The 13,965-nt window shown below is 37.3% G+C and overlaps 1 protein-coding gene across 1 annotated transcript; it reads right to left on the bottom strand.

Annotated features, from left to right (window-relative positions):
- Positions 1–455: 455 nt before the first annotated feature.
- LOC128985189 (ras-associated and pleckstrin homology domains-containing protein 1-like) lies at positions 456–11,870 on the bottom strand. Its single transcript, XM_054404573.1, has 9 exons — positions 11,599–11,870; positions 8,774–8,942; positions 3,956–4,150; positions 3,028–3,249; positions 1,810–1,956; positions 915–1,396; positions 755–870; positions 612–711; positions 456–558 (listed from the first exon to the last, which is right to left on the bottom strand). Exons 1-9 carry the CDS (start codon positions 11,868–11,870, stop codon positions 456–458), a joined length of 1,806 nt encoding a protein of 601 aa, XP_054260548.1.
- Positions 11,871–13,965: the final 2,095 nt, after the last annotated feature.

Here is a 13,965-nt window from a genome sequence, read left to right as displayed (position 1 = left end):
CGTAAACATTTATATAATTTAATGCATCCAATTTTTGCAGTCTTTTTTTTAATGAGTTACTAACAACAATCATACTATTAATTTAAGCATAGGAGGGGTACGGAAGAAACGATCGAGCGAAAGATGCAGAAGGTCCTTTCAACCTTGGGGAAGGAACGTCACGTGGGGCAAGTGGAGCCAGCAGAGCTCCATCGGGGGGCTCAAAACCCGAGGAACCTGCAGCTGGCGAAAACTCCACTCCTGGTGCGGGTCTCCCTTGAGGAAACGCAGGTATGAATTCAAACTGTCTTGGAGCATCGGAAGCCAGGGGGCGAACCGTCAAGACGGACGAAGAACCTCCTTCTGCTCTAGCTGGAGGACCATATTCAGGGGCAGGTGAAGGAGGTGGTGGTGGAGGGGCGTATTCTCCAGCTTGAGCCTGAGCTCCTGCAAAATTCCCTGCAGGAGGTCCATATTCAGGGGTGGGTGGGGGTGGTGGTGGGGGTGGTGGTGGTGGGGGTGGAGGTGGTGGAGGTGGAGGTGGAGGAGGAGGTGGTGGTGCATATTCTCCTGCTTGGGCTTGGGCGCCAGCAAAATTAGCAGCTGGTTGGGCAGGTGGGCCATATTCAGGCGTTGGTGCGGGAGGTGGTGGGGGTGGAGGAGGAGGTGGTGCTGGTGCAGCTGGTGGTGGAGGTGGAGGAGGTGCATATTGTCCTACTTGGGCTTGGGCACCTGCGAAATTGGCAGCTGGTTGGGCTGGTGGACCATATTCAGCCGTTGGAGCGGGAGGTGGTGGGGGTGGAGGAGGAGGTGGTGCTGGTGCAGCTGGTGGTGGCGGTGGTGGAGGTGGGGGTGCAGGAGGTGCATATTGTCCTACTTGAGCTTGGGCGCCTGCAAAATTACCAGCTGGTTGGGCAGGTGGACCATATTCAGGCGTTGGAGCGGGAGGTGGTGCTGGTGCTGGGGAAAATTCCCCAGCTTGGGCCTGTGCGCCTGCAATGTTACCTGCAGGAGGTCCATATTCAGGAGTAGGAGGGGTTGGTGGTGGTGGAGGTGGTGGTGGAGATGGAGGTGCATAAGCCCCGCCTAAGGCCTGAGCTCCCGCAAAACTATTCACTTCTTCGGTTGGAATTCCATAGGTCCTAGCAGGAGAAGCGATTCTCAAAGATCTTCCAGGGAACGAGGTCTGTGCTTGTGAGATGCCAGCTGGTGCTGATGATGGAGGGGGCGGGGCAAACGTAGGAGGAGCGAACCGTTGAGAGATACCGGCCGGGGCTGACTGTACTGGGGGAGTCTCGGCGCGGATGCTCGGAGGAATTACTCTCTGCAAAATTTGCTGATTGGCGTCATTTCTTCTTCCTAATTGGCGAGAAGGTCGGACAGCCGTGGGTTGCGGTTGAGGTTGAGGCTGAGTGTACTGAAAATAATATCAACATTTTAATAAGTAAAAGGACAACAAATGAAATAGTGACATTGCGACTTTTAACTAATCTAGAATGATATTATTATAACAAAAAAGTATTATTTTAACTTCGTTACAGTTGAAACTATCTGTTGCAGTATAAATCAAATACATATGTGAAATCTGACGCATTTTTTAAGGCCAGAGCGTCAGATATTTAAAGATAACTCATAGAGGAGTTTTTCGGAAGAGTTGTATAAAAATTACAATAACACTCGACACGACTAACGCCATCTTTTTTTGTCTTAGTTCTTAAAATCCAGGTTTGAAACCAACATACTAGGATACGATTACGTATTTTAAGTTTATTTTATTTTAAAACCCGTCTACTTTTTCACTTTGTGTAAGTAACCAATCAAAGCACTTACGTAAACAGTAGTAGGGGCGGCCTGAGCTACAGCTGCGGCGTTTCCTGAGGTGTAAGTGTAAGTCTGAGGGGCGAATCCTGGCCTGGAGCTGGAGAATGATGATGACACTCCTCTCTTAGGCCTCGTGGCTTGTTGGGACTGGTAATACTGCAACACGATTACACAGTGTCTATTACCTTGTACCTCGCTCTATAAGACACCTAGTAGATATTTTCAACACAATGTTGATTCTACATTATCACATTATCTACACTCTTTACATTATTCTATACTATCTACACAGTGCGCCAGGTGTATTTGTGATACGCCAACAATGACAATTTATAATCAAAATGGTCTGGAAGCACGTCTATATTGCGGCGGGATGCGGGACTACTGCTTTCAGAGCAGTCTCCTGTCTTGCTGCTAGGGAAATCCCCGTACAATGTGTGTTAGGTTGGTGACGATAAACGCAGCCGCATCAACAATAGAATTTGGCAGCTAGGAAAACTGGCGTGAAAAAACTTAGTTTGAAAGAAAAATTGACGTTGAAATTTAGACATCCCATCTACATTATGAACTCTTGCTTCTCTTCTCCTTAATCTTGAAAACCAGGATTTTCTTCGTAGTTTAAAAGGGTACGAGAGGTGGTTGTTGGTTGATTTCATTTAGGTTGTTGTACTCCTAGACCCTCGCTAGTGGCTAGTAGACCCTGGGGCAGGTGTTAAAAAGCATGAAGACGGGATATACCAGTACTAAACTGACAATGCATAGCATTTTTATATTTTAAAACTGCAGCATAAGCTTCGATTAAAAGTAATAATAATTTTAAGGATTATTATTCGTGTTTTATTTTTCGGGATCAGACACGGAGCACACAATATGCTGAAGTTATCATTTAGTTCTTTTAGGGTTCTAATTTCCTATTGTTTTGCAGTGGTGGTCCCAGAATTTCATTTCCGGGGGGATGACTAGTGGGGGATATGTAAGTTTCCCCCCTCCCAAAAAAAGGAGTCCGGAGGCCCCGCCCCCCGGAAAATGTTGAATTGAAAGCCTAAAAATGTTTTTTTATATGAATTTGAGCTCTTAAATATTCTCAATCAAATAATATTTATGTTAGCTAAAAAAATATAAAATATGTCGGGGGAGGATATATCCCTCCCCATCCCACCCTGGGACCACCATAGTCCAAAACGATATAGTCTTCTGGCAAACTATAATAGTTTTTGTTGCCAGTACCTGCTGATAGTAAGCCTGCTGAGCTGGCGTGAGTGGCGGAGAGGGAGTGTTAGCTACAGCGGCTGCAGTACCTTGACCACTAGTGTAGGTGTAGGTTTGAGGTTGAGCTCCTCCTACAGAAGTGGAGCTTGAGCTCGAGAATGAGAAGCTCTTGCCGTCAGTAGCTCGTTTCAAACGGAGCCCAAACACCTTTAAAGGCTTATCTTTCAGTATATGAATAGTCTTACAGTAAAAGAAATTGGTAAGGTACGATTAATTTTTAATGGATATAATTTTACACAAGGACATGATTCTGTGTCATAATATGATAGATTTTCGTAAATTTGACTTTGTCTATGAATTATTATGGTATGGGAATTGAAGGTTTTGTGCGGTCACCAGATCGCATTGTTGTCGATATATTAACCAGGTCGTTGGATAAAATAGTCACATGATGAATGCCACTAAATATGAAGTATTTTGTGTATGAACAGTACTTTCAAGATTTTGGAATAAATACAGTAAATTTAGTTATATTAGTAAATATTATAATTGTAGATTAGCTCGTTAGACTACTTAAGGACAGAATGACTATGCTGTCCTTAAATACAACCATGATACGGGAAATGTAAACCACTTTTGTTATAATTCCCATATTAGATGAGATAATATAGGTATTCTTTCTTACTCTCTGACCAATTATAGTCACAGATACTGTGGTAAAAAATTACGTTATTAAACCTTATTTCCTTACTTTCTCTACATTGTGGTTTATCAAAATAGTATAAGGTATAGTTAGGTTATAAGTAAGGTTAGGTTATAAATAGTAAGGTTATAGTATAAGGTTTGTTTCAAATTTTACATAATTGCCTGATTTTCTTATTAAAGAAATCACTTTTTGATATCATAGCACAAATAACATACTAAGCTAATTACATATTTCACTTACAGTGGAGGGGAATATCTGCGAGAAACCCCCAAACCTGTTGTCTATTCCGTTGTCGGAAGCTGTTGCTGTGGCTTGGGCATTCCCGGAGGTTCTTGTGTAGGTTACTGGAGCTTGTCCACCATAGGAGACTGAAGAGGAAGATGAGGACGACTGGGCATCTACAGCCACAGTCACCACACAAAACACACACACCACCTACAATAATACAAGTGTGTATACAGGGTGGCTGAAAAGTAACTTGCACCCCCCTTAACTTTTCAACCTTTTGAAATATTCGAAATCTGTTTGTGGAAACCTTCTTAGATATGAGAGGCTCCAAAAATTATGGTAATTTCTTTATAATAATAATATCTAAGTTCTTACCGTCAACGCAATCAGGAGTAATATTCCACTACGGCCGTTTCGGAGATGACTCCATCGTCAGGTGCGTAGTGGTACACTAAACTATAGTCTTGTCACATTTAACACGAGTTTTCTTCATTTGCATTGCGTCATGGGGTGAATAAATAATACACATATATGTACAGGACGGACACACGAAAACACGAATACACGAAAACATTTAGAGCACGTGCACGGCTTGAAAACTGACGACCGACTCAATAACATTCGTAATTATAGGTGTCGGTCGTCAGTTTTCAAGCCGTGCACGTGCTCTAAATGTTTTCGTGTATTCGTGTTTTCATGTGTCCGTCCTGTACATATATGTGTATTATTTATTCACCCCATGACGCAATGCAAAATAAGAAAACTCGTGTTAAATGTGACAAGACTATAGTTTAGTGTACCACTACGCACCTGACGATGGAGTCATCTCCGAAACGGCCGTAGTGGAATATTACTCCTGATTGCGTTGACGGTAAGAACTTAGATATTATTATTATATTTTCACGCAATCTGCCACACTCAAGAATATAATTTCTTTATGTTCCCCTTAGGGGTAGTGGAAGTAAGTGGTATATCAAAATTTGAAATAGGAAGCATGATCGAGTTTGGTATCATTTTACCAAACAATACTATACGTGCCTTTGCAAATTTTTAGCTATCTCCCACCCCCGCAGGATAAAATTTTCAAAATTAACCATTATTATTTTAGCCCCTCATATCTATAACTAGGTTGTGGCCCGTCATAACTAGATTTAAACCGATTTCAAATATCTCAAATAGTTCAAAATTTAAGGGGGGTGCAAGTTATTTTTCAACCACCCTCATGGTTATTTGGATTTAAAACGTTTTTAGGGTGCCATTTCGTTATTAGTGGTCTGATTTAGGTTTTCTTAAAAAACAAAAAAATAGAAAAGAAATATTAAAATAGAAGCTTTAAAATAGTAAAGACAGCAGAACATTGTACGAGAAGCAGGAACATGATAAGAAGTAATATGTAAAATTCGACATTGAGTATGATTTAAGAGTCCCACTACCTAAAATCGTACAAATGGTAAAACAGAATCACAGTGAATAGGAAAAGAAGCATAAAATGGAAGAGGATCTTTGAGCATCCGCCATAGCAGTCACGTAGCTATCCGGAAAAGGTGTAGGAGGAAAAAGTAATCATCCATCTTGTTTTCAGGGTCATCAAATTCCTTTCTGTGGTGTCATTTTGTAAAAGAAATATTACAATTTCAAGCAAAGTCCATTACTTTGATTTTTTTTAAGGGTGCACCTGCTAAATACTAGCACATGTATTGGTATGATTTGTCTTTTTCAATCTAAACAGACCTAAAGATGGCAAGAAAAACTTAGAAAATTGTGGCTCTAAAATTTTGACGACTGCATTACTACAGCGGTGAAAAATGAATATAATTTTATACAGTGTGTAAATTAAGTATTGAAACAAATCTGTATTTTTAAAACCAAAATAGATAGAAATATTCTGTTTGTGTAAATAATTGTTAACAAAGGTTCCAAAATTTTTCACATCAAAAATATTTTTTCACCCCCCTAACAGGGTAGGTGGTAGGGGGTGACTTATTTTTTTCAAATAGCAACCCCTATTGAGTGACCCCTCATTTTGAAGGGTTTGTCAAAGGAAACACAATGATGCAAATCCGAGGTGAATATCTCTCTCCTAGCCCAAATGGCGGATATTCCAAAATTTGATTTACTGTACGTGAAAAGCACCAATTTCACAAATAATGGAAAGAAATCTGTATTTTTAAAACCAAAATCGATAGAAATATTCTGTTTGTGGAATTGATTGTTGACATAGGTTCCTTAATTTTTTTAATTAACAATATTTTTTCAACCCTTTTAACAGGGTAGGGGTGACTTATTTTTTTCAACAACAACCCCTATTGAGTGACCCCTCATTTTGAAGGGTTTGTTAAAAGAAAAAGAATGACGCAAACTCGAGGTAGATATTTCACCCCGAGCCTAAATGGCGGGTGGTGAAAAATTTAATTTTTGTAAAAAAGCACCCATTTTGGAATATCCGCTATTTGGGCTAGGAGAGAGATATTCACCTCGGATTTGCATCATTGTGTTTCTTTTGACAAACCCTTCAAAATGAGGGGTCACTCAATAGGAGTTGCTATTTGAAAAAAATAAGTCACCCCCTACCACCTACCCTGTTGGGGGGTGAAAAAATATTTTTGATGTGAAAAATTTCGGAACCTTTGTTAACAATTATTTACACAAACAGAATATTTATATCTATTTTGGTTTTAAAAATACAGATTTGTTTCAATACTTAATTTACACACTGTATAATGTTTGCACACAACGCACCGTTATATTTGAAATGTTATGATATTAAAAATATGTTGCATTTGCGTCAGTAATGCAACTATCCAAATTCAAAAGACGTATCCTTTTCACTTTCTATTTTAAAATACTACTTGGGAACTCATAGCTTTACGAGACTGGTTATTATCGTAATCAGGAAAAAATGTTCTACATTTTATGTATCTAAATCAGAATACAAATCATTGCTCAGCTTACGTTAGAGCAATAAATAAATATGGCCAAACAAAATACATTGATTCCTTGAAACTAACTTGATTGTGTATTTTAAACGGTCAGACTTCCCCATTTTAAACTTATTTCCTTATTGAACCTTTGAAGAATGTTAACAATTGTTTTTGTGTTGAATATTTTATACAAAATAGAGATTAAAATTAAAGTTTTAAATTTCTATGGAAATAGTTAATCTTGAGTGAAAAAGAACAACGTCCATAAATTCATTTTAGATCAAACTGCTTTTCTCTTAACACTGTAGGCTATATGATAAAACACGAAAGGTCTTACCTCTTATCAATATGTTTGAACAGATTTCCTTTCCTCTGTCCCTCTATAATGTTAGTATAAACTTACAAAAAGGCAAATTTGACTAGACCCATTCAAAAATTTTATATTCCGTTATTTCCATTATTTTACTTAGAAATTACTTTCCCTACTGATATCCAGTACCTAATCCCTAGATCGATTGTCATATAACGAAAGACAACATTCGCCCAAAGAACAATGAATCTTAAAATCAATCGATGTGTTACAAACTACACAATCCGATCTTTTATCTCAGAAGCTTAAAAATGTTTAAACCAGTTATCACTTAACTTACCCAAGCTACCGCCATGATGGTGGTCTCAAGACTGTTAAGCTGTCAACCCTCTAGCTCACCATTAAGATTGCTGTTTTGTGGTAAACACCAACAGGATAAGTTCCTGCTGCAAATAGGTTGAATGATTCACAAAGTCTCACGTCTGAAGATATCGCCTCTGGCGAGACATTCATATTTTGACCAGCTGTCTGCTTTATAATTTACAAAATGCTTCCATAAACTAAAAGAATTGCATAGTATATTTATGGAACTATTAAATAAGTATTTTCGTAACTAGTAATTTTATATAAGTTTTGTCTGTAATGTGGCCTAGAAGATTTTAAAGTTTACAAAGTAGAAACATCTTGAAGGGAAAATCACAATGAAGACGAAAACCTCAGATAACTTCAATCACTATCATATAATGTTAGAGTTTGTATGTTATTTTTATTTAATTTCAGTGGCAATCGTGGTTTAAAAGCCTCAAGTTATGCCAAAATTAAAACTTTTAAATTCTTCATAAACGTTAAAAAAAACTGTGATATATACACTATCATAAAAAGTAAAAAAATTGCAATTTAGATCTGATCATGCCATAATAAAAAGGTTTATAAAACAGGCCTCTTTTGTAACATGGGACCTTTCAATGAAAAATGTGCATAGTTCAAAATATTCATAGTATGATTCATAATCTTAACTGTAAAACGTTCTAATTGACAACAAAACGTTCATTGTTGTGGCCTTAAACATTCGGAGTCCGGGACACAGATTTTGTTTTCACAGAAAAGTACAGTCACTTTTTATTTAGGATGTGTTTATCTCTCGGGTTTCTTTTTTGTGTAACCAATTGACTTTGAAAAATGGCACTCGAATGCACATGACGGATGTGATTAATGATTTGAACATTGTATGTAACTAATAGTGTATATTATATTAGGAGAGAACAGGTACAGAAGCCACAATTCATCAGTTAAAGTCGGCCAAAGGGCATTTACATTAATTGCCAAATTTGTATTCTTCAGCTATTTTTATATGCACCATTTTCATATGAAAATACAGAGAGTATAACACAATACCTTGTTAAAACCATACGCCTTTCCTTAACAGTAGTCATTTACACTGAATTAACATCTATTATAGTAACAGTAAGGATCTTTTTTAAAGAGTTTCACATCTTAATTTTTCTCTTTTATTATTTTAATCATATATACATCATCACATAAGTGACACTTCTTCTGCATGAAAAGATCTATACTGCATTACCGACGTGAAGACAGTACATGGTACCCAGAACCGTCAGCAACGTAGTTCTGGACGATCCTCTTGCCCTCAGGGGACGTCCAGGAGACTTGTCCTCTGACTCTGTTAAGAGCGTGTCCATCCTTTACTCTGGGGTCCACGTAGGTCTCCAATTGTTCAGAGCGAGTTGTTCCGTCAGGAGCTGTGTAGCTGTAAAATAAGCTTAAATTTGAAAATAAATCCCCTATTAGGCTCAAATAGCACAACCCTCATCTCTTTTTAGTATGTAAATTACTTGTTATTTCCCATCTTATTTAGTTAATGGTTAGTTAATACTTATACTTAAGCTGTAATAAGGAGTAATATAGTTCAAAATTAGAAGTAAACCCATATTAACTTGTTTTATAATATTTTATTTTTTATTTAGATAAGGTAGCTGAAAGTAATGTTTCTTATTTTAACAAACGTATTTCCTATTCGCATGCTAAAGAACAGTATTTCCCATTCGTATTTCCCATGATAAAGAATACACCAAATGTATTTTCTTTTTCATCTAAAAACATGTTTTTTCAAAAGTGTAAACCATTTAACCAAAACCCTGCAGTTATTAAAAACTAAATAATTTTTACTTACTGATGACAATGTAAAGTAAAATAATCGGAGTAAAAACACACAGGTAAAAATATTTGTTACATATAACCACTATCTTTACGTTATAAACCCACTGTCTCAGGCTCTAAGCTATCTTCATAATACCGAAGAGTATTTTGTAACCTCATTTGTTTCATTGCATTGGAGTTTTTTGCCTTCAAACTCTCTGCAGTTTTGGAGATGCTACAAAACAATTTATGGCAAAAGTTTCTTTTCAACAAGGTGGGATCCTGAAAGGTATCGTACAATTTGTTTCCTGAAAATGGTTTTCTTTTGTTCTGGTTTCGTAAGTGTTTTTCAGCTTTTTATTACGTAGTTCACAAATTTATATACTGTAGTGCTATAAAATTAAACACCTTAAACTACTTTCTTTATTTGCAAAAATGTTTAGTTATCATAGTATCAGAGTGTATTTTAATGAACTACTTGAGGGTTTTAGTAATGGTTTTTGCTTTTATTATACTTAAACGACATAAAGGAATAGTTAAAAATGTTTTTGTTGTATACTTGCAATACAGCTATGTGTAATATGGAAAACCAAGCTCTGTTAATTTCTTAGTAAATGAGTTTTATAAATACATTTTGGTACATTTTAAAACTGACGCAATGTCAATTACGACTATCAAATCCCTTTCGCACCCCTGCTTAGCTTTGTGTAACAATTCAAAGGTCACAAACCGCAATCTTAGAAGAGCTGGCCATACTCGTCACTAATCATACCAAATTAAACTTGTTCGACCACGCGTTAAAGTCACTTGACATTGGTAATCGAAAACTCGTTAGAAAGACTGGGTAAGTGGGGCAACTTCTGGGTGTACACGTGAAATGCCCCACACACGAACTAGGCTTTGCTCTAATGGCCCATGATTGCTGTAGTCGCCGCAAGATGCCACTGGTGTTCGTGAACTATAGCGAGACTATCTAAATTTATCTCCAAGGAATACGTGACCGATTAAGTCTCCTCTGAGGTTGTGAACTTCGCATATTGCATTTATAAATGTTGAAAGTACTAGTGAGGTGGTTTGATTTGCTGTTTCATCAGTAAGTATAAGTATTTGTTTTAAAATATAAAAATAAAGGGTACTTTTAGCGAATTTCCCTATAGGGAAGTAGCTATTACCGTAGGTGGCACGGTAAGACCTAGACCCGGGACCGATTTACTTTTTAATTTTGATGTCCCCAGAGGCCAAAAACACTATTCGTTCAAATTTTTATATATATATATATATATATATATATATAGACTTATATATATATATATATATATATATATATATATACGTCCGTGAACGCGATAACTTGAGTAATTTTTGTCCGATTTTGATGAAATTTGGTTTAAAGGTGTAAAGCGGGATAAACTTGAATGAGTTCGCGAACCAGCACGATCGGACCATGGGAACGGGGCTTTACGGGGGGTTTTATGGGGTAAAAATTGGTTTTTCTCACTTTTGACCCTCAAAACACACAATTTCCCAATTTCTCTTTAGACCTTTTTAAAGAGCTTAAAAAAATAAATAATTTAGTATATAAAAGTATTTTTGTTCGATTATTAGTAACAGAGAAAATTAAAAAAATTTTAAATTTAAAATTCCCATGTTATACTTATGGAGAATATTGTCAAATGTTGTAGTTTGCTTGTTTATGAATATATTTTGATCAAACTTGGCAAATTTATTTATTTTGTACTAAGCTATCAATATTTTACTCAAAAACACACTTTATTAGTTTCCTTGTAACAGCAAACCTATGTACTCGTTAAACCTAATGTTATTAAAATATATTTAACTGAAAATCAATTCAGACAAATGAAAATTCGCTTAGTCGGCAGGTTTGCTGCGGCGGGGGTATTTTGTAAATTGCAACTCACAAATTCACCTGTTTCCTAGCACTTGTTTGACTTGTTATCGAAATGTACAAGTTCTCATAAAACCCTGGAAATATTGCTAATAAGATTCTGAGATGAGTATTTTCTTGGTCTCTTTTTCATTTTTCTAGTCTATTTCCAAATTATGGTTAAGCATAAAAATTGATTGGCTTAAGCTGTCGTCAAGCCAATTCAATTACATAAAGACAGGAGATTTGACTTGGACAGTGTTTGATTTTTTGGAATATTTCACTCAAAGTAAATAAACTTCCTTAAATATAGAAAGCTTTAAACATAATGAAAATTACTTTAGATCAGTTAAATATTACAAGCAATTTAACATTTACAAACCTAAATCCCGTTCCTCTTCTTCTCCTAGCATGAAATGCAGGGTCTTTCAATGATATTAATCTTGCCCCTGGTAGTTCTGGGGCAACAATCAGACTTCCTTGGATCTTAGTTCCTGGGACGACCACTCCCGAAGCTCCCTGTCCCTGGATGTCAAACTCCTTCAGGAGGTAGCCTTCGCCATCCCCATGAACACTCACTGGAACACCTGGGATCACTAGGAGTACGGGGTCGGTCTCACCCACGTGGTCGGGAATATGATGAGGCAGAGGCATTACAGTTGCCAAAACAGCAAAGAGAAAAACGAGAACCTGCAATCAATGGTTTAGGCACTAAAGGCTAACAGGGTGGCTGAAAAATAACTTGCACCCCCCTCCATTAAAGTTTTTAACCGTTTTAGAAATGTAAAACCAGTTTTTAGCAACCTTCTTAGATGTGAGGAGCTACAGTTATTATGGTAATTTTTAAAATCTTACCCTTAGGGGTAGTGAGTAGCTCAATATTTTCAAATGAGAAGTATTTTCGACTCTCAAATCAATCATTTTATAGGCCTTGTTGAAAATAAATAATCTTCACAAAGACAATAAAAGTCGGACCACTTATAACATACTTGCAGCTGAAAATTAATAACTTATTATTACAAAGGTTGATTAGATTTAAATCATTTTAGAGTGCCATTTTGTCCTTAGTGGTTATTTATTCATGTCAATTGCTTAGTTTCGTCAAGATTTGTAAAATTATATGAAAGTATACTATACTTCCCATTTGACAATTTTGAGCTACCCCCTACTCCTACTGCCTATTTTTTTATTTGCCATCATTATTGTAGCCCCTTATAACTAGGAAGGTTGTCACAAGCCAACTTCAAATATATCAAATAGTAAAAAAAAATTAAGAAGGGGGAAAATTACTTTTCAGCCACCCTGTATAAACATTCCAGGTAATGATGACAAGTTAGGACAATATAAGTCATGAAGTACACATATAAGTATATTTATTGAAATAAATAAATAAATAAATAAAAATAAAAACGTCTTTATTAGCCAGCGTTTCTCTGATACATGTCAGTTTTTCAGAACAACTTTTGTCGTTAACCTATTGCACTATAAACATTCATATCTTTTAAAAACTTTTTAATCTTAATCTTAAAGCTATTGTTGGATGCAACGGTTTTTAGGCTCTCGGGTAGTCCGTTGTACAATGTGGGTCCGAAATATGAGAAACTTTTCTTTCCCAATTCCAAGGTGACCATTGGAAAGTGAAGCCTCCCACCATGACGTGTCCTACGTTGTATGACCTCATCCCGGACAGAAAGCCTCTCCCAAAGATAGTCGGGCTCACGGAGAGTCAGTACCCTGTGAGTCATGCAGCACGTCAAAAACCTGCACATGGCTTCCATGGGCAACATCCTGCTGCTTCACGGAAAGGGGAAACATGATCAAATTTTTTAAGGCAGAATACAAATCTGATTGCTGAGTTTTGAATTCGCTGTATTCTGCACATGTCTTCCTTAGTGATACTGTTGCCATATGCAGGGAAGCAGTAGTAGACTACTGACAATATCAGTGACTGCATGAGTTGAAGCTTTGCAGCCTCAGGCTGCATACCTCTGAACCTGTACAGACCTCTCAGTCTTCCTATTGCTCGTTGGGAGACATGCGTGATGTGATCTCTGAAATTCAAATTTCTGTCAATAATGACGCCAAGAGTTTTGGCTTTGTCACGGACTGCCAGACTCCTGCAATCAAGATTGATGCTCAAGCCATTATCTCTTAGTGTCTGTACTAGGTTCACAGGGGCAGTATGATATGAAGTACAGTGCACTTGTCTGGATTTAGCCTAAGCCCATTAATGCTAGACCATTTGGAGATGTTCTCCAGATCAGTGTTGATCTTGTCGATGGCCTCACTCATGTAACCAGGCTCATAAGACAAGTGCAACTGGGAATCATCTGCATACAAGTGTGCAGTATACAATGTTTTACACAGCTGGGAAAGTCAGCTGTGTAAAGCGTGTAAAGTACAGGCCCCAAACAACTACCTTGAGGAACGCCCCGTTTTTTGACGAGGGGATACGATGTTTCACTACCCAATCTGGTAACCTGCATTTGGTCGATAAGGTAAGAGCGAATCCAGGTAGTGATTCTATCACTAAAACCCATATATTTCATTTTTGCAATCAGCATACTGTACTATGGTCCATAGAATCAAATGCTTTGGAGTAATCAAGCATGACAAGTGAGCTGTGTTTCCCTTTGTCCTTGGCATCAATCATGTCACAGAATAAATTGGTCAAAGCTGTACATGTGCTGTGGTTTTTTCTAAAACCGGACTGTAGTTTAGGTAGCAGCCTATTGTCATTCATAAATTG

The sequence above is a fragment of the Macrosteles quadrilineatus genome, unplaced genomic scaffold (assembly GCF_028750875.1).
Source record: "Macrosteles quadrilineatus isolate MER2022 unplaced genomic scaffold, UCM_ALF_1.0 Scaffold_2__2_contigs__length_208266976, whole genome shotgun sequence".
Lineage (NCBI taxonomy): Eukaryota > Metazoa > Arthropoda > Insecta > Hemiptera > Cicadellidae > Macrosteles > Macrosteles quadrilineatus.
This window is presented reverse-complemented; position numbering and strand designations above follow the sequence as displayed.